This window comes from Anser brachyrhynchus, assembly GCF_964034855.1.
Source record: "Anser brachyrhynchus genome assembly, chromosome: 9".
Classification (NCBI taxonomy): domain Eukaryota; kingdom Metazoa; phylum Chordata; class Aves; order Anseriformes; family Anatidae; genus Anser; species Anser brachyrhynchus.
This window is the reverse complement of record NC_137703.1, coordinates 13,460,117-13,480,535: the sequence shown is the minus strand read 5'-3', so window position 1 is coordinate 13,480,535 and position 20,419 is coordinate 13,460,117. Positions and strand designations below refer to the sequence as shown.

Here is a 20,419-nt window from a genome sequence, read left to right as displayed (position 1 = left end):
ACCTGACAAAACCACATATCATAAGAGAGGTAAAACAGGCTTTTTTGATCAGTAACAACAGACCTAAACAACTAACATTATCTGAAGTTGTAATTGAAAGGTAGTGTAGGCTTACGTATGTTGGAGTCTCCAAAGAATCTGTATTCACCAGCACTGGCGGGGGATTTGCCTTTAAAAGAAGAATCAAAAAAATATTACACAACGTAGAAGAAAACACTAACAGTAATTATACAACATTTGGTTTGCTGGGTTTCTCAAAGGTCTGTCAAAAGGTAGCCTCAGCTTAACAATCTCAAATATTGACCTCTTTTGAAACACTTGTTTCTATCCTGAAGAAAGTGCTTTCACACCACAAAATCACATTCTGAGCTCATAGATTTTGTATACAAATTCTGTCTTTTATCTTGTTTTTCAAGTGGAAAAAAATATGATTCATGCTATCATTGGACAAAATGTCAGTTACCCTAGTGTTTGTGATACGACATTCAGGACTGCTTAACCAGCCAATATCCTAAAAAAGTTCTGGTGGCTTTGATTCCTACTTCTTCCTACTGGAAAGTTTTTTGTATTTCACTTTCTTTTTTTATTGTTTCAAAAAAAAAAAAAACTGCAAAAATGCAAGCTTATAGATAACTATCTTATTGAAGAAAATATCTACAAAACCATCTTGTGAAAAGCAATTCACATCAGACATTCATTCACAGTACAGCAACATGTACTTCCATGATGTGGGAATGGAAATGTTGTTTTTGCAGTGTTACATTGTATAGAAGGAAGGAATGTGGTATTGAAATATGCTTACAGTGATAAGAAAGCTTAACAGAAAACCTTGTAAAATGCAGACAGCCGGACTCCTTAGAGCAATTAGGTGAAGATCACGGTGTCAAGTCAAATCAGATAAGTGATGAAACATTACCACTTCAAACAGTAAAAAAAGTCAAAAGAAGCTTGAAATTTAACAGGCCAGCAACTGAAGGCCAGGCATTGTCTGTGAAGCATCAGATAGATTGTGAACCTGGATTACCCAGTCAATGGGGAAACAGGGGAGGGTCCTGTCATCAAAAAGTATATAAACTGTGTTTTGGAACTAGTGGGTGCGCTCTCCTGCTTGTGGGGCGCCCGCCATTGCAATCGCGAATAAATTACTACTTCACTGAGATCCTCGCCTGAGCCTAAGTTATTGGCTACGGAGTGTTTCTCACAATTGGGGGCTCGTCCGGGAGCCAGTCACCTACCGGGGAGCCCCACCGCCGCAGCAGCAGGAAGGCATGCCCCGCTGATTTCAGCGGTCCTGTGCATCGACGGTGGCGGTTCTGCGGAGAGCTGACAGAGGGCCCGAGACTGATTAAAGAGGCAGGATCCGTGAAGTAGTGGGGAAAAGGAAGAAGGTAGGCACTCAGGGTTTTAAGAATTGATCCGGTAACTCTGTGCACAGACCAAGGTAAGAAATATTAAGTATTGCCTCGGGGGTCGGGTGAGACTCTGTGTGATGTGTGATGTGTGATTGAGACGTACTTTTGTACGAAGCGAGTGTGGAGTCCTGATCCGCGGTTCCGTAGCTCCGCGAGGGGCGCGGCCGGAGACGGACGAAGCGTGAGATAAGGGAGAGAAAGGAAGAGTCTCGGGAAATTTGGTGTGCGGTAATCCTTGCACGGGGTAGTGCTCGGAGTACACCAGGGAAATTTGGTGTGCGGTAATCCTTGCACGGGGTAGTGCTCGGAGTACACCAGGGAATTTTGGTGTGCGGTAAGCCTTGCACAGGGTAGTGCTTGGCAGTACACCAGGGAAATTTGGTGTGCGGTAATCCTTGCACGGGGTAGTGCTCGGAGTACACCAGGGAATTTTGGTGTGCGGTAAGCCTTGCACAGGGTAGTGCTTGGCAGTACACCAGGGAAATTTGGTGTGCGGTAATCCTTGCACGGGGTAGTGCTCGGAGTACACCAGGGAATTTTGGTGTGCGGTAAGCCTTGCACGGGGTAGTGCTTGGCAGTACACCAGGGAAATTTGGTGTGCGGTAATCCTTGCACGGGGTAGTGCTCGGAGTACACCAGGGAATTTTGGTGTGCGGTAAGCCTTGCACGGGGTAGTGCTTGGCAGTACACCAGGGAAATTTGGTGTGCGGTAATCCTTGCACGGGGTAGTGCTCGGAGTACACCAGGGAATTTTGGTGTGCGGTAAGCCTTGCACGGGGTAGTGCTTGGCAGTACACCAGGGAAATTTGGTGTGCGGTAATCCTTGCACGGGGTAGTGCTCGGAGTACACCAGGGAATTTTGGTGTGCGGTAAGCCTTGCACAGGGTAGTGCTTGGCAGTACACCAGGGAAATTTGGTGTGCGGTAATCCTTGCACGGGGTAGTGCTCGGAAGTACACCAGGGAAATTTGGTGTGCGGTAATCCTTGCACGGGGTAGTGCTCGGAGTACACCAGGGAATTTTGGTGTGCGGTAAGCCTTGCACGGGGTAGTGCTTGGCAGTACACCAGGGAAATTTGGTGTGCGGTAATCCTTGCACGGGGTAGTGCTCGGAGTACACCAGGGAATTTTGGTGTGCGGTAAGCCTTGCACGGGGTAGTGCTTGGCAGTACACCAGGGAAATTTGGTGTGCGGTAATCCTTGCACGGGGTAGTGCTCGGAGTACACCAGGGAATTTTGGTGTGCGGTAATCCTTGCACGGGGTAGTGCTCGGAGTACACCAGGGAAATTTGGTGTGCGGTAATCCTTGCACGGGGTAGTGCTCGGAGTACACCAGGGAAATTTGGTGTGCGGTAAGCCTTGCACGGGGTAGTGCTTGGCAGTACACCAGGGAAATTTGGTGTGCGGTAATCCTTGCACGGGGTAGTGCTCGGAAGTACACCAGGGAATCTGGTAAACTCATAGGTGTGCGGTAGCCCTTGCACGGGGAAGTGCTTGGCAGTACACCCCCATTTTCCAGAATAGGAAAAATGGGAAATATGAGTTCCAGGGGACAGGGAGATATCCCTGGGGGAGTGCCTCCCGACTGTCCTTTAGGAAGGATGTTGAGAAATTGGAAGAATAACCCCAAAACTAAGGAAAAAGATAGGAAGAAAATGGTTAAATATTGTGTATCAGTCTGGACGAAAGAACCAATTAAAGGAGCTGCAGTATTTTGGCCAAAATACGGGTCTGACAAAGATTGGGTATGTCAGGCCTTAAATTTTTATGTTAATAACAAATTTCCATTTTCGGAAGAAGAATCTGAGTATGCAGCTTGTTGGATACAAGGAATAAATTTGGTTTTGAGCAAAATCAGAATAAAGAGGGAAAGAAAAAGGAAGAGACAAGTGATAAATGGGACCTTCTGGATAACTTACCTCCTCCTTATAACCCCCAAGTTGCTGCAGCAGCAGCGGCTGCTGTAGCAGTTCCTCCGAAAGAAGAGACAGGAACTATAGATAACATTAGCTCTGGGAACAGGAGGTACCCCAAACTGGTAAAAGAATTAGAACAAGGTAGAAGAGGTACTGAAAATTTTGCCTTCCCTGATACTAACAGCACTAACACTAACTGTGTATCCTCTTAAGTGAACTTCCCCCCCTCCTTACCAGCAGAGAGGTTAGGAGTTTCCTAGGACCTAACTTATACTCTTGGGGAGGGGGAATTATGTATATAAATATGTTGTTTACAGGGAAAGAAATGGGAATGATCAGGAGGAGAGCTGCAATACAAAAATGGGAAAGAACTCATCCTCCAGGACCAGGGGTAATACCGGCAGGGCAGAAATAACCACTTGCCGATCCTGGCTGGAAGAATAATAGTGTGCAACACAGAAATCATATGAGAGACTTGGGGTCAGAATGAGAAAGTACTTGGGGATGAATCCTGAGGACCCGGTATCCCAAGGGCTCTTGAAAGTTCATTTTGTGATTGAAGCCTGGCAAGATGCACAGAAAATGCTCCAGAAGGTGGGGGGGATGTAGTGAACAGTCACTGGGGGGCCCTCCTGTGGGAGGCCCTGAACGTGTGTGTCAAGAGGGGAGATGAGAAGGAAAAGCAGAGAGTGAAACTAATGGTATTGACAGTGTAGCAGGTAGTCAGGCAGAGGGTTGGAGAAAGAGGAAGAAAATCTTCAGGGGGAGTCAGGGCCAGGATGGAAAAGAGGGGAAGAGAGATGAAGGAATGGCAGGCAAGGAAAGCAACCCGTGTTGTGGCCTGAATCTTAGCAGGGACAGGCTTTGATGGGATGTTTTAAGTGTGGGCAGGCTGGCCACTTCAGGTAGGAATATCCGGAGTGGAAGAAGGAGGAGAGAAGGAAAATGGGATGAGGGAGAAAGGTATGGAATTAAGTTGGCTAATGACTGAGACTTTGGAGAAAGTACAGGCTGGAGAAAGATAGGAAGAAGTGTTAAAAAGGGTTATTAAAGGTGTTAAAGGTGTGGTATGTAATGTTTGACAGAGCTGTTTTTTTGAATGAGTTGGGAAAGTTGAATGAGCAGGGAAAGAGGATGTAGGCATTATCTAAGTAACCGTCTAGAAGTTTTGGTATATTTGCTGTGGTGTTTGGTCAGTTTCCCAAGTATCGAGAAGGGGGGGGGGGGGCAGGGGGGGCAGCCTGCTCCACCAGGGGCCTCTCCACAGGCCGCAGGGGGCTTCGGCTCCGGCGCCTGGAGCGCCTCCACCCCCTCCGTCTGTGCTGACTTTGGTGTCTGCGGGGAGGTTTCTCACTCCTCGCTCTCCCAGCTGCTGTTGAGCAGCAGGTTTTTGTTTGTTTGTATGTTTGTTTTCGTGGATGTGCTCTCACAGAGGCACGGACTGTGTTGCTCATGGCTTGGCTCTGGGCAGCGGTGGGCCCCTCTGGGGCCGGATGAAATTGTCCCTTATCTGCTACGGGGTGGTTTCTGGATTCTCCTCGTGGGGGCTGCCACTGCAGCCCCCTCCCGAACCTTGCCATCAAACACAATACACAGGGGCAGCTAGGTCATTACTGGCCTGTAAAGTATCAGGGATTAAATTAACTAATGAAACCCTAACAAGTGATGGGGGTAGAAGGGGCTGGGGTAACAGTGCCACCTTTGGGGGGTACCAAGCTGAGACTAGGGGATAAAATGATCTCTGGGCAATTATTGTATGTACCCAAGGCAGGGACTAACTTGTTGGGAAGGGATTTGATGATGAAATTGGGCATTCAAATAGTAAATTGTTAGACTGGAATAACAGTGGTATTAATGGAGTGCTCTCAGGCCCTGAGAGCAAAGATATATTCACCTCTGACTGGAAAGACTCTGAAGTGGGGGCGGAAGCAACAATACATATGGACAGTTTTACCTCAGGGGTTTACAGGGCCACCGATTAATTTGGGCAAAGTTCTAGAACAGATTTTGGAGCAATTCCAACCTCCCAAGGAGGAATTTCTGTTACAAAATGTGTATGATTGTTTATTGTCAGGACAGGAGAAAACAGTTGTGAAGGAAGCTACTAACAAGCTATTCAACTTTCTGGGAAAGCAGGGCTTGGGAGTATTGAAAAATAAATTACAATACGTAGAAAGAGAAGTCAGGTATTTAAGGCATCTAATGTCTGAGGGAAAACTGAGAATAAATCCAGAGAGGATTCAGGGAATTGTTGAAAACTAAGAAAGAACTAAAAAGTTTTTAAGAGAGATTTCTGTAAGGAATCAGGAGCCACGAAGCCTGAGGGAAAATGGATACTCCCTGATGGGAGAGAAATGCTGAATAAAGCACCAATGAGGCAAATATGATGTTTTACATCAAGAGAGTCATTGGGAGATGCAAGCAATGTGTGATGTTGTGCTAAGAAAGTATGTCTGTGTAGGAATATACACTTTAGTGAAGCAAATATGCAGAGGATGTACCATATGTCAAAAAGCAAATAAAAAGGTCATTTGTAACTAACCTAGAGGGGGACGGGAGCCAGGGATTCGACCTTTACAAAGTATACAGGTAGACTTTACTGAGTTACGTAAAGGAGGGAGATTTAAGTACTTGTTTGTCCTAATTGGCCACGTGACTGGATGGGTGTAAGCTTTCCCCTCTTATCTGCCACTGCAAACACGGTGGCTAAGGTATCACCGGAGCAAATAGTCCCTAGATATGGGATAGCTGAAAACATTGATTCAGATCAAGGAAATAATTTCACTTCACAAGTACTGCAAGGGTTAATGCAGGCCTTAGAGATTGAGTGGGCTTTTCACACCCCCTGGCACCCCTCCTCTTCTGGGAAGGCAAAGCGAATGAACCAGACATTAAAGAAGCAATTAACTAAATTAGTGTTAAAAACCCAACTTCCTTGGGTAAAATGTTTACTTTTAGCACTCCTCCAGGTTCAAACAGCACCAAGAAACAATATAGGAATTTCACCGTATGAGATGCTGTTCGGATTACCCTGTCTGGGCAGAAGGGATGAGATACCACAATTCGAAACAAGAGAGTTTTCTTAAGAACTGTGTTCTGGGGTTGTCCTCTTCTTTGTCATTTCTCAGGACCCGTGGGAAATTGGGTCCTGATTCAGACCTGGAAAGGATCAACTCCGGCCCGAATGGGAAGGACACTTCCAAGTACTACTAACCACTGAAACAGCCATAGGAACTGCGGAAAAAGGTTGGACTCACTATACTCGAGTGAAGGCATCCGTCGACCCTAGTACCTGGGAAGCTGTTCCTACAGAAGACTTGTTGGAAGCTGAAATCGAAGAGAAAAATCTCATAGCGGACTCTGAGCGGGATAAGAGCTTGCGATTGTAAACTAACCTTTTATTTTCACAGGTAACTAATGAGTGTGACTTGTGATTGAGAGAAAGGACTGGCCTATAGTGAATTGAAGTGTTCCCAAGGGGGGTTTGTTATGGTAGTAGTGTATATCTTATTCTTTGTATTGATAATTATTTGGAAACCTAAGGTTTAAAAATAATGACAGGGAAAAATCAATTATTAATTTTGTTTTTAGTGATTATAGGCCTCAGAGAAAGCCTTGGTCAATTGGCAACTTGGAAAAGGCATGACCAGATAATAGTAAGATGGGATACCCCATAAAAATATGGGTGAATGTGACAGAGGGTTATGTACCACAATCTGCCATGTTTGATGCTTGTGAGGTGTTAGCTTGTGGAGATTTAAATGCCCAACGACAATTGAGCAGAGGGAACAAATAACTGGTAGAGACCCAACAGCCAGATTGAGAATAGCTGTATGGAAACGATCCTCTATTGCCATCAGAGAAAGGGAGAAACTCAAGGAGAAAACAGGAGAGAAAACAGGAGGCCTTCTTTGAAATGCGGCAGTTCAAACATTTGAGATTGAAACAGGGTATGGGGATGTGAATGCCTGGATAGAATGGGTCAAATATACTGTCCAGAGTCTCAACCATAGCAATTGCTATGCTTGTGCCTCGGGATGACTGATTGCCCAGATAGTGCCCTGCCCACTGGGGTGGACCGAGGACTCCCGAGGGATGCGATGTATGATTGCATTGTACCAAGAAAAGACTGCCTGGGGAAATGAGGCCTGTAAGTCTCTCTCTTTACTATTCCCTTCCTCGCATGATAGCAATATCAGGGTTCCCCCTGTATTCTCCACAGCTATAGGTAACCATACAGCTTGCCTCTCACGGCAGGGTGTGAGTGCTACCTGGCATCTGGGAGAATTTGCCTTGTGCACGAGGACCTTGAATGCTACTGAGGACTTGATGGGAAACTGCTCCAGACTTGAGATCCCCAGGGCAGATCTCTGGTGGTACTATGGAGGGAAGATCTTACGGTCCACCCTACCATCTAACTGGGGAGGCACTTGTGCACTTGTTCAATTAGCTATACCCTTCACCCTGGCATTTGAAAGCGAAACATCACAAATACCCAGAAGAAGTAAAAGAGGCTTAGGAATATCATTTGATGATAGAGTATACATAGATTCTATAGGGGTGCCTAGAGGAGTTCCTGATGAACATAAAGCCAGGAATCAAATTGCTGCAGGGTTTGAGTCACTGTTCTGGTGGGTAACAATTAATAAAAATGTGGATTGGATTAATTATATCTATTATAATCAGCAGAGATTCATAAACTATACAAGAGATGCGATAAGAGGAATCGCTGAACAACTAGATGTCACCAGCAAAATGGCTTGGGAAAACAGAATAGCATTAGATATGATTCTTGCGGAGAAAGGTGGTGTGTGCGTGATGCTGGGCAACCATTGTTGTACTTTTATCCCTAACAATACTGCCCCGGATGGCACAGTAACTAGAGCATTGCAAGGGCTTACCACCCTTGCCAATGAATTGGCAGAAAACTCAGGAGCAGACACTTCCATCACAGGATGGTGGGAATCTTGGTTTGGTAAATGGAAAGGAATGGTAGTGTCCATATTTACATCCTTGATTGTAGTAGCAGGAGTTTTGACAGCCATTGGTTGTTGCATTATCCCCTGTGTAAGGGGACTTGTCCAACGGTTAATTGAAACTGCACTTTCGAAACAAATGACCATGGATACACCACCCTACTCAGATAAGATGATGATATTAGAGGAAATGGAAAGCAAAGAAAGTGAAGAAGAGGAAGACATCTACCAAATTACACCTTAGAGCAAAATTTTGCAAAAATCAACAAATTATAAAAAGAGAAAAGGGGGGAATTGTGGGAATGGAAATGTTGTTTTTGCAGTGTTACATTGTATAGAAGGAAGGAATGTGGTATTGAAATATGCTTACAGTGATAAGAAAGCTTAACAGAAAACCTTGTAAAATGCAGACAGCCGGACTCCTTAGAGCAATTAGGTGAAGATCACGGTGTCAAGTCAAATCAGATAAGTGATGAAACATTACCACTTCAAACAGTAAAAAAGTCAAAAGAAGCTTGAAATTTAACAGGCCAGCAACTGAAGGCCAGGCATTGTCTGTGAAGCATCAGATAGATTGTGAACCTGGATTACCCAGTCAATGGGGAAACAGGGGAGGGTCCTGTCATCAAAAAGTATATAAACTGTGTTTTGGAACTAGTGGGTGCGCTCTCCTGCTTGTGGGGCGCCCGCCATTGCAATCGCGAATAAATTACTACTTCACTGAGATCCTCGCCTGAGCCTAAGTTATTGGCTACGGAGTGTTTCTCACAATGAGAAATATGTTATGGATTCATAGGCTGTAAGAAGTTAGACATTACTGCTACAGAAATACAAAATTATATGACATGCTTACTGTCCAGGAACTTTAGAATAAGGAAACAATTATTTGCTTATGTTACTGAAAACTTTTCTATGAAAATGCAGTTTCAGCTGAAAGAAAATTCATACTGGAAAAATGTATCTGAAACACTTTGAAACAGATTTCTTTTTTTTTCCCCTCCAATACATAAGGAAGAGGCTGAGTGGAATAAAAATACTTTTCATGCCTCATACTAATGGCAGGCACAAACGGAGAAGCCACAAATGTTTGCATTCTTTCCTAGATATAACTAGATGCTCTTCTCACTGACAAGGGAACTTCCAAGAACTACAGGCAATGGTGTTGTAAATGCTAGCATCCGGCCTGCTCTAAGAACAAAATGAGTGCAGATATGTTCCTGACCCCAAATACTGTTCATATACTAAGCCCAATGAGATGTACGAACTCAGTGGCACAACACCAAGTAAATCTCGATTTCATTAAAGTTGTAGGGAGATTTTCATACGTATAAAAATTCATAATCTGCAAAATTAAGATATTATTTTTTTTTTTAACATCTTTCTCTGGGTATGTATAAATGTGTATGTGTGTGTGTAAATGTGTCTGTATGTGTGAGCAAAAATTTTTTTTTTTAGGTACAGTTTAACAGACTGTAACAAAAGCCAGCGTTAAACACATTTAAAGACCTACAAAAACATGACAATTACATTAACATCTTCATATTCTGCATTTTAGCCTCATTACCATTACATCAACAAACTTCTGAAAAAAACGTAAGTTTTTTAAAAAACCCCAAAAGCTAGGAAGCAAGGGGTGACTTGGATGTTCCCTACAAAAGACTGAGCTGAAAACAAACGATCGTTCTCTGCCCAGAAGCAGCCATTTACCACCTTCTCCAAGCAGGAAGGAGGACACATTTCTGGCAGCCACTCCAGAGGTAGGCCTGGACACTACAGACACAGGGCAACACCTAACTCAAAACAGCAAATGTTTTTCGAAAGACGACCAGCTATTTCAGTCTGTTATGCAAGACACCTCCAAATTACCTAACAGTTTCAAACTGCTGTGCCAGGGCTTGTTCAAATATTTAAAAGCCACTTGACGAGTCTGTTTACAAGCACACTAAGGGCTTGCCTAAGGGGTAAAGTGACTAACAGAATAGAGAAACGTATCTGTTGCACAAAACTGCATCTGCCAAATCCAAAATTGATACCTTCCTACGGTGTTTTCTAATTGCTTAGAACTGTGTATGATGCAGAATTACATAGCTGGCTCCTGCAGGCATTTGTATGCACCCAGAAGACAGAGGCACAGATCACCCAGTTCTTGCTGCTCTGCTTGTAAACCAGCACCGTCGGCGGGTACAAACACTGCCACAGTGATGGCTGTTGAGTAGTCTCTCAGTCAAAAAAATATTTTACAATATTTTCTCAAATAAAAAAAATACACGTTCTAATTATTATTATGATTTTAAGTTAAATTTAGCAGTTCCCTGAAAGTAAGTGTTACTGGAAACTCAACAGGCTTTATCCGTCAGGTCTGACAGTAGAAGTCCACCGGTGTGCCCTTGTCTGTCTGCCTCATATGCTGATGTGGACACAATCACTCCAAAAGAAGGATATAGATTTAAAACTAGCCATGTTTCTGGTCTGCCTGTTACAAGTATGGGTGACAGGTTTATGTAAACACATTTCCACTAGAAACTCGACTTTTAAAAAAGAATAAGAACTTTTTATAAGTTACTGGACTACGTAACATTTAGCATTGTAACAGAGAAAAAATTAACGCCTGTTGCAGGTTTAGCCACCCAGTTTGACAGCAGACCTTAAGAAAAGAATACTGATGTGTAGACTACAGAAATATCCCAGTATTGTATTATTCTTGACAGCTTAATTCCCTTTTGAAGTTAACACGGATCTGTCACCAAAAAGTTAGAAGTGGTGGCACATCTTTTTAGAAGGCATGTCTTCATCATTCAATATTTTTTCAGTAAAACTCACAATAAAAGTCAAAATCAAATAAAAGCAGAAGGCTTTTCTATTTGCAAAAACGTCACCACTATCTATCCTAAATTACTCTATAGCTGGCCAGGGTGCAGTCACACATTCAAAGTTATACACAAGATAGTGATGTTAACTCATGTTTACTGCTTTCTCTCATCTTTTGGCAGCTTCTGTCGTGCTTTGTGTGTTTTTTCTGTCGTGGTTTGTGTGTTGTTGACATTTTATCCTAAAGGATAAAGGCCTAGAAGTGAACATCATTCTGTGAGTCAAATTATTAAGAACAGAAATTAACAAAATACCCTTGTATTCTACCGTGCCCCAAGTACACCAACAACAGAAACAGAACAGAAGTCATGGATGAAAGACTTACACTGAGTATATGAGATAATTATCCAGAATAAATAATTCAAGCAGTCGGAGCATTACGTGCCAACAAAAAATATCCCTTTCTTTCCATTCCTTTATGGTGCTTTCTTTAGTTGTTTCAAAAAATTATTAATATACATTTATGTGAAACATATGCACTTTTAAATGGACTAAAAGCTGCTATAAAACAAACAAAACACAGGATGGAACAGCAGTGTATTACTAATTTAACTATTTCACGTTCATTTCAAACTTGTATGGCAGTACCAAAACATTTAATTTAAACAAAAAGAATGAAATAAATTATATAAGAGTTGAACAAATTTAACAACAAAAACAACAGAAAAGAATAAAAACCTGCGGTATGGTGGATGGGATGACAGTGGTCTCGGCAGGGACTGGTGGGACAGGGATCACAGGGACAATGGGAGAAGAGGAAGGAACAGCTTCTGTGGGCTAAAAATCACCAATACAATGTCAAAAATAATGAAAACTACAAAAACATTCTAAAACAAACAAGATTCAAATTGTATAGTTGTTTTTTTTTTAATATTCTGAAAGAGCAGATGGATTTGGAGACTTTAACCACACCTGAAAACAGATGGGCCATGCTGCACTGCATTCCCAGCAGTGCGCTAATGTCACATAACCCAAAGAAATAGGACACAGCCACACTGCTTCTTCACACCAAGCTACTCACCTTGCAGTGCAGGACAGTGAGACTTTGCGGGGTAAAAGAGAAACTTTGCCTTTTCACATCAGTGGGCAGACTCCAGCTTTTTGTAGGCTGGTTTCACAACATGTGCCCCCCATCATTGTACAACAAGTAAAGGAAAGGAAACAATGACTAAAGTTGGTAGCACTGAACAAATTAAAGTTCCTTGTCGATACATGGGGGAAAAAAATCAAAACTACCATGCATTTTCTAAACCAAGTTCAAGTCAAAGAAAATCTTTTAGTCAAGTGGTTGGAAGATCCTAACACTGATTCATTCCACCCTTTCATATAAAGATCTTTACATAGGTTTACCATACAAATATACAGCCCAGTAGGATTTGGGTTTTAGGAATTGTAATTAAAACAATAAACAGGAAAGCTACTGACACATAAGCTGCAAGGAAACAAGATTATAAATAGCATTCTGGGCAAAATATTGATTCAAATCACTCCGAGATGTTAACATACTGGTTGTCAACAAGCTGTCAGCAACAGACTACTGGCAACCATCAGGATTACCAGCTGAACAACAAATCAAAGTTCTTGCAACTTGGCTGTTCCAAGACACACTTGTGAAAATATGCTGAAGAATAACCACAGAATGAAATTACTAAATCCGGAAAACAAGTTAAAAAAAAAAAACAGAACATAAAAGTATTAGACATCTCAGAAGCTTGAAATCTATTAAAACACAAAGCAGTCTACATCAATAGCATAAACTAAATGAAAGAGTAAAAGCAAAGATTAAAAGATTAAAGAAACCTAGCACCACTCAAGAGTAGCAACCCTTCTTAAATGTGGATACGGTATTTCTAGTTTTTTCAGCTCTATCTAAAATTAACAGCTGGTGAAAAATGTGGAAAGATGTTGGAACAAGACGTTTGATGTCTTCGAACATTATTATTAATGTCATTTAAACACCCTTACATGGACACCACCACAATCTTTCATGTGTTTAGGGGAAAAAAAAAAGGGGGGGGGGGGGGGGGGGGAAGAGATACAGGAATGTAAATTGCTCTAGAGAAACAATAATATGCATTTCCCAAAAGCTGTGGGGCATGCTCAGTGCAGCAAACCTCCAGTCAGCAGGAGATAGGAGATCAGTGATGCAGCCTTTAGAGGACAGATCAAATTAAAATGCTTCAGCAATTACTTAGCCCCACACATGCAAAAATTAAGCTTCCCCTTCAGATTTGTCTTGTTCCAAAACAAGAAGCTTCCCGTATGTGCACAGAGCAAAAACCCCATTAACCAAATGGTCAGATGTACACACACTACCTATCAAAATACAGCACAACGCTAGGGCTGCAAAGCTAACCGTTAGCAGATTAGAAAAATTGTGCTTCACAGTTGCAGCTCCTGGAACAAGAGAAGGTGAAATACAACTGAAGTTATTCTCAGATATCAACCACGCAATCCCCTACCCTTTGGCTTAGCAAAACAGCTGACCCAGTAATAGTTTTCTTTGTAGGTCAAGCAACTACGCACCTCTCTGCACCAAATAGCAGCCTTATTTTCATGCTTCACTTCTTGTCTCAGTTCCTAACTCCCTTGTCTCTCTGGGCTTCTCTTTCCCAGTCACTTCAAGAACTCTCCCAGTCAGTTCCAATTCTAATCCTTACTATTATTCTTTTAAAACTGGTATCATTCAAAGTCCTTTAAGGCTTTAGGGTTCCAGTCTTGTAAGCTGTTAGCCTGGCCATCATGCTTTTCCTTGGTGCTGTTGGCCTGGTATCCACATGCTCTTCGCAGCCCTCCATTCCCTGCTCATCCAAGCTTCCTGATGGCATTCCTGTGGAGTCTCCTCCACTGCAGAAAGAGGTGACGTGATGACCTTTTTCAAAGGATACACCAACACAAATGAAGACAAGACAGTCTTCATTTAAACATGAACAGTTTTATGGAGTACAGCGAACTGATGTAGGTACTGTGGTTACCACAACGAAGGCAGGGAAGAGGAGAGGAAAGGAAACCCAGTCTTGAAACACACTTGCGCTGACCTTCAAGTAAGTCACTTTACTGCTAGACTTACAATTCACACAAGTGGAAAATTATCTAAAGAGTTTGAATAAAGCTGTTAGTTATTCAATTACAAGACTCACAAAGGATTTGTTTAGTGAGGTTTTATACCTAAAATAGGCTGGTTTAACTTAGAACCCCTTTTTCTCCTTGCGCACAATTCCTCTACCCCGGCTTTTGATACAGACTGCAGTACTACCTGAAATTTAACTTCTGGAATTGAAATGCAATGGAGGATACTCTTCACCCTCAGAAAACTCAGCCGCTAATAATAAAACACCAATCAAGACCAACAAAAAGGAAACACTTTCCTAAAAGCATAAAGATAAAGCACTGGCAGTAGAGATAAGAAAGTATTTACAACCTTTTACTAGATGATAAATAGTGTGCCTGTATCTGAAATGCTCGCTACGCCACCATTATGATGAAAGCTCAAACTAGAGCAGGAACAGAGTGCTACAATACAATTAGTGGAACAGACAGTTCAAGTTTGGAGATGAAAAAAGCAGCATCTGGCGTGTTTCAGTTAGCAAAGTAGACTGTAAGGCTGATGGTGGCTTACATGCTGGCACCATAAAGCCAGTCAGAACATATGTGGTACCGAGATCTGGGGACACGCGTGTCCCACCATCTCGGCTCTATGTGCTGCACATGTCACTCAGATGCACCTTTACCCTTTACCTACATTTCCTTCTTTCCACTGCAGGCTAGTGCTTCACATATAGCCTTTTGCAGAGTTGGAGCGCAGCGAGTTTTCACCTCCTTTCCTTCCCTTTCCCAACACAACACCCCTTAGCTCACCTGCAATGAAGCAGCAGAATGTAACTTGTGAATGTGAGCTCTGAAGCTGTAAAAAGGGTGCAGATGGGAAAAGAGTGGTGCAAGGAAAGGGAGAGGAGACTGTATAACCCAAGAAAGAAGGGAATCCAAGCAACCTTCAGTATCTGCTTTTTCGACAACCCTATGTACATTTTTATATATTTTTCTACATCCCCTTGGAGCCCAAGCAAGACCTATCAGCTAAGGTGTGCTGGGGGAAGTCAGGTGCCAATGGAAGAACCAGCCCTTCTCCCCAACACCACACCCAAAAAAACATTAGTTAGGGGCTAGAGGCCAGTGCAAGAAATCAAATGAATTCTAACCATCAATGCAAGACGACCTGGAAAGTCTTAAGAGAAGAAAGCTAATTTTATTTTAGTATGCCGCATAATCAGTCTGAAAATGTTTATGTGATACAAGTATATGTGAGAGCAGCTGAATAAGCTCCAACAGCCCACGGTATCACTTCCAATGCTCTGCTACCCAAGAATTTTCAAGAAAAAGACATTTATAATGTTTAGGAATTTGTTAGATTAATACGTTACAGTATTCTGAAAAACTAAAGCTTTTCCTCAAAATAAGTTGTCTCAGTACAACATTTAATAATTCTAGGTTAATAAGATGGTTTATTAAGATGGCAAACTTATCTATACTACAAAGAAAGTAATGGGCCAACTAAAACATTCTTTGTATACATATGAACTGTGGCACACACTTATGATAAGACTATTATATACAGGAATGCATAACTTGAACAACACCACACTAACTGAATCTGTCAGATGAAATAAATGCACTAAAACCTACACCAAAAAGTAATTTTGTTACAACAATCACATGAATAATTTTGTTGGATAAAAGTCTAATGTGATGGACCTTCTAATCATATAAACTAACAATTATCAGTTAACAAGTGGTATGCTTGCTAATTTCATAATGCCTTTCAGCAATTAATCAAAATTACGGCAGTAAGTACCTCCAAACCTAATACTGAAGTCCAGACCTTGTGAAAAGGAAGATCACACCCATTTTCTCAACTTTAACCAACATACACAGTAACCCTTTCTATCATGGAACACGAACTAACCTGAAATGAATCAAAGCACCACACACATCTCAAAGCAGATAACTAAATCAGCAAATTCCATCAGGCTGCTATTTTCATGTAGTAGAAGACAGATTTTGGAGAATAACAATAAAGCAAACCAGACCTTCCTCACTTTCAAGTTACTATTTAAAGAACACACTGCATACAGTGCAACCATCTTAACGGGAAAATACTGAACAGAAGTATTTCTGTTAGACTCCGATTATTACTACTTTGATTGCTAACTATAAAACGCAAAACAAGTCTCTGGAAACAGCAGGGTTAAAACTACAGGAAGATGTATGGCATATTATCTACTGTTTGCATCATCTCCCCCTTATCTCATTCTACAAGAGCATAAAATCTTATAAAAATGCACATCTATAAATGCCTAGTGCAGTACGTACCTTTTCTAAGGAACAATTAGAGCACGAGCCATCAGACACCCAACCACTGGCAGCTTTAACTTTTGCTGTGCTTTTTGTAGGACTCTTTTTTACACTATCACGCAGGTTAGTAAATTTTCCTCTGTGTTTGGAAGAGGCTGGTAGCGTAGATGAACTAAAAGATTTATGAATGTTCAGTGCCTGCTGCTGATGCTGGAAAGACTGCTTTGGCTGCACGTGAAGGTTTTGATGCATTTCTCTTCTGGAGCTCCTAGTTAAATCAGTTCGCTTGAGCGTTCCCATCCCACAGTCATCTGCAGCACCACAGTATTTGTAGTCGTGGCAGTAAGTAGTCATGAAACTAGCAACACACACAGTCCTTTTTGGGAGAAAATAAACAAAAATATCGCTTCCTGCAAATGTTCAAAATATTGTTTTCTGGATTATGGTCATAGGAAAAAAACACTAGATACTGTTTTAGCTAGTGCCACACGTTAGGTACTCTCACGCTATTTAAAGAGCATCATTGAACCACCCCACAACTGTCAATTTGCTAGGCACAGATAATCAATGCAATGTACAAGTTATTGAACAGATGGCAAAACTCATCTGGCTTTAATAAAACGAAGCTATGAAAGGTTATAGCTATTTTCTCTCACACATAAGGTCCTAACTACCCCTAAATTTCAATGTATTTTTACAACCTCAAAATCTCTCTGAGATTTGCAACTAGAAAATATTTTAAGCTGCCTATTCCTCTACTTTCTGGAACACTTTATGGGGGTCGAATTACTTTGATAATTTCAAGAGCTGCATTTCCATGAAATACATCAGCACTGCAAGACCACAATTTTATATGTTGTTTAAATTAAAAAATAAAAATACAAAAGCATAAGACAATTATTTAAAAGAACCAAAACTCCTTATTACTTTATTGCTTATTCAGTTTTTTTAAGGCCACAGATGCATGATCTCTATATTACATTTTTACCCTTATTTTCAAAACAAAACCCTTCAAAACAACTCTAAGCCCCGAAGGAGAAAAAAAAAAAAAGAAAAAAAAAAGAATGCAAAGAGGAGCTAGCTTGATGCAATCATACTGTTGAATATTGAATTTTACCAGCCAATTTTAAATTAATCTTTCTAAAAAGAGATAAGGGTCAAACACTAAGTTCCCAGAGTCTACACAAAAACTGCCATCTAGCAGGGACAGCTGTGTGACTGGCCTCACTGAAGGAAGACACGGTCTGAAGTCAGCAGTCATGCAGCCTTCTTGCCAGCAGACACAACCCACGTTTGATTTGCACAGCTCTGGACCTGCACAGCACACACCATCTGTCTCCTGCCTATGGGTCTGGTCTAGGAACATGTCGTGAATCTGAATATCTGGCACTGGCCATGATAAGAATGAAGGACACCAACCCATAGCAAACAGAGCTTGATTAAGTCAGCTGTACAGTCCTTTAATATGATGAAGAGATGTTATCAGTTCAGAGCATTAAACATTATTTTCCCTTCCATTGTGCACTTTCCTATAGTAAATCTGACTAAAACAGTATGAGTCAGCATAATTTTTGCACACAGAATAAAAAACTAGAAATACAGACCTAAGTACAAACCTTTACAGTTATTTATAGAGTGGATACTAAGAAATAAATAGGAACTGACAGATGCTCCTCTAATCATGAAGAGCTGCCATGTCTCATCTTCTACCCAGAATGGATGTAATCAAGAGCTGCATAACATATCATTAATGCAATATGCAAGCATGCAGACACAGAAAGGTTTCTGGCCAGTGACAGGAAGCTGAAAACGTGTTGGTCATGCAACATTCACAGACTTGGGCTTGCACATGGCAGGTATGTCTTCTGCCTTTGCAGCCTCAGGGAGCGATGAGCGTGTCCCACTGATACAAACCGGCAGGTGCACCCAAGTACTTCTGTTCCAGACAGACCAAGAGTCTCTAGATTTTGTTATTGAAGAGAAATGGCAGAGAGGAAGATCAGCGTGTTGTGAGTGTGCATAGAGGTTAACAGCTCATACCCAGCGCATCACATCTAACTTTCTTCTCCTTGGAGAAATTTCCACACATTAATACTGAGCAACTCCGAGGTATCAACTTTGCAGAAAACCCACACGCTAACTAGCTTCTTGACGGAAACGAAAACCAGCTTTGAAATGCACTTAGTGAGAAAGTGATGGCAATGGGAAGACATGCTGGATACCAGATTCTTGGAAAGCCTGGTGTCTGACTTCATATGCTCTCCTCCAGACAAGAAGGGGGAAAACACAAGGGAAAAGAAGAGAGAAAGGAATTCACATCTCATGTGCTCACAGACATGCTGACTTCAGTGGCAAAAAAATAGAGATGATGTAGCAGATAACTGGTAATAGTATAACATTGTTCCTGGAAGTCCGCATGCCTTTGGTCCCTAAGATGATAGCAATAAAATATCAACAATTAAAACAAAAAACTTGAAGACACTTGTACTCCAAGCACTGAAACACAGCCAAGGAACAGGAGGTACAGGAAGAATACCTAATTCATCCAGGGCTGAACAGTGAGCCAGGGCAATCTCCAGTGGAAAAACCAGTAGGGAGCACTGAAATTTAGTGTTATATGGGTAGGAGAAGTGAATATAATAGCAGCTTGGTCAAAAAACATGGGAGGAAGAAGAATGGATTTTATAATAAACAGGGAATGAGGCTTATATAGAACAATCTTGATGGAAACACAAAGAAAACATACAGCAAAGAAAAAAATCAAGGAGAAAGAAAAAGTAGCGAAGGCAAGAAGAATCAGACATCTGAGAGTCACCGAGATCATTCTGCCAAATTACATTCACATATGTGATGTGATGCAAAGCCTGCCTTGCAGTTGTACCAGTAGAAAAAATCTCTGGTGGAGCAGAGGGCCATATGGATAATTCAAAGAAAGAAAACCAGTTATGTAACTAGAGCAGCGCAGGTTTGACAAGATCCTCTTCTGACTGCAGAAAGCCTGCAAGTATTCTCTACAGATCATATTAATTGCTAGTGTGAACTGCTTCACTCTAAATATCAAGTGCTAAGTGGTTTCATGTAACTAGAGGGGGCTCAGGATCAGGTTGTGCTTTATCAATACCTACAAACTGTGAACAACACATTGCTAAGTGAGAGATTAATCATATTTCATTCTTTTAAATTAGTATATAAACAATTTGCATTGATCGCTTTGACCAAGCACTTTATACCTTTTTTCTCCTTTAATGTACAACGCATCCTTTTTTGTGGCAATCTGTTGAAGCGCCTATGATATATCACAAGTAGTTCTTCTTCAAGAATCACCATCTTCCCACATTCTTGAACACCCACACAATAGCTGGATAACAACAGTACCTCTGGAAGGGGAGAACAGTAGTACCAATTGACTAACAACCTCTACTTCAGAGGTCGTTTACAAGACCAGGTAAGCTTCAAGAGCCAACTTCTGTTACTTCAAAAAGCAATTGTAATATCTAAGAGAATATTCCAAAAATAATTGTGTACGTCACCCCTCCCACTGCCTTTCAGCAGATACCACACAAACAGCAACCTGTGTTGAAACAAGCTGAAGTGTTAGGAACGTAGGCTTGAGTTTTTATCAGTCGTGAAAGTAGGAAATAGAGCATCTACTGAAGTGAACATAACTTAAAAAGTGGTGGAAGAAAATGTTCATTCAATACGCAGTGACTGAACTGAAAATAAGTGCCATGTTTTATTTCCAGAGATACACAGTTTAAGGTCTAGTATTACAGTTTTATATCTTTTCTGTGAACCACGTCCTGGAAGGTCACAGGACATTTTGCTGGTGAAGCTGCCTGTTTTCAGACCTTCACATCTATCTTTGTCAAAATCGCCAAAGTCAATACTCATCTAAGC

At 41.6% G+C, this 20,419-nt stretch overlaps 2 protein-coding genes and 1 long non-coding RNA gene across 20 annotated transcripts in view; 2 read left to right on the top strand and 1 right to left on the bottom strand.

Annotated features, from left to right (window-relative positions):
* DLG1 (discs large MAGUK scaffold protein 1) overlaps nt 1-20,419 on the bottom strand; it is a 167,075-nt gene that overhangs the window by 58,431 nt on the left and 88,225 nt on the right. For 12 of the 17 annotated variants that reach the window (XM_080604854.1, XM_080604847.1, XM_080604858.1 and 9 more), the window contains 2 exons: nt 11,849-11,947; nt 116-169 (listed from right to left, as the gene is read on the bottom strand). In XM_080604854.1, the coding sequence (XP_080460980.1) occupies nt 116-169; nt 11,849-11,947 (153 nt within the window). The remainder of the gene's footprint in view (nt 1-115; nt 170-11,848; nt 11,948-20,419) is intronic. The other 5 variants (XM_080604864.1, XM_080604855.1, XM_080604848.1 and 2 more) reach the window with 1 other exon arrangement.
* LOC308199975 lies at nt 176-11,118 on the top strand. The gene is made up of 2 exons (XR_013955134.1): nt 176-728; nt 9,078-11,118. It is a non-coding gene; the product is annotated as an uncharacterized lncRNA (long non-coding RNA).
* Nucleotides 728-9,000, top strand: LOC308199950 (endogenous retrovirus group FC1 Env polyprotein-like). 2 transcript variants are annotated; one of them, XM_080604916.1, is made up of 2 exons: nt 728-1,441; nt 6,455-9,000. In XM_080604916.1, exon 2 carries the CDS (start codon nt 7,422-7,424, stop codon nt 8,544-8,546), a length of 1,125 nt encoding a protein of 374 aa, XP_080461042.1. In that variant the 5' UTR covers nt 728-1,441; nt 6,455-7,421; the 3' UTR covers nt 8,547-9,000. The 2 variants fall into 2 exon arrangements, with proteins under 2 accessions (XP_080461042.1, XP_080461041.1); XM_080604915.1 differs by having other exon boundaries at nt 6,285-9,000.

Bases quoted from the DNA above. Each gene is read 5' to 3' on its own strand.
- LOC308199950 (XM_080604916.1), top strand. From the start codon at position 7,422: ATGCGATGTATGATTGCATTGTACCAAGAAAAGACTGCCTGGGGAAAT.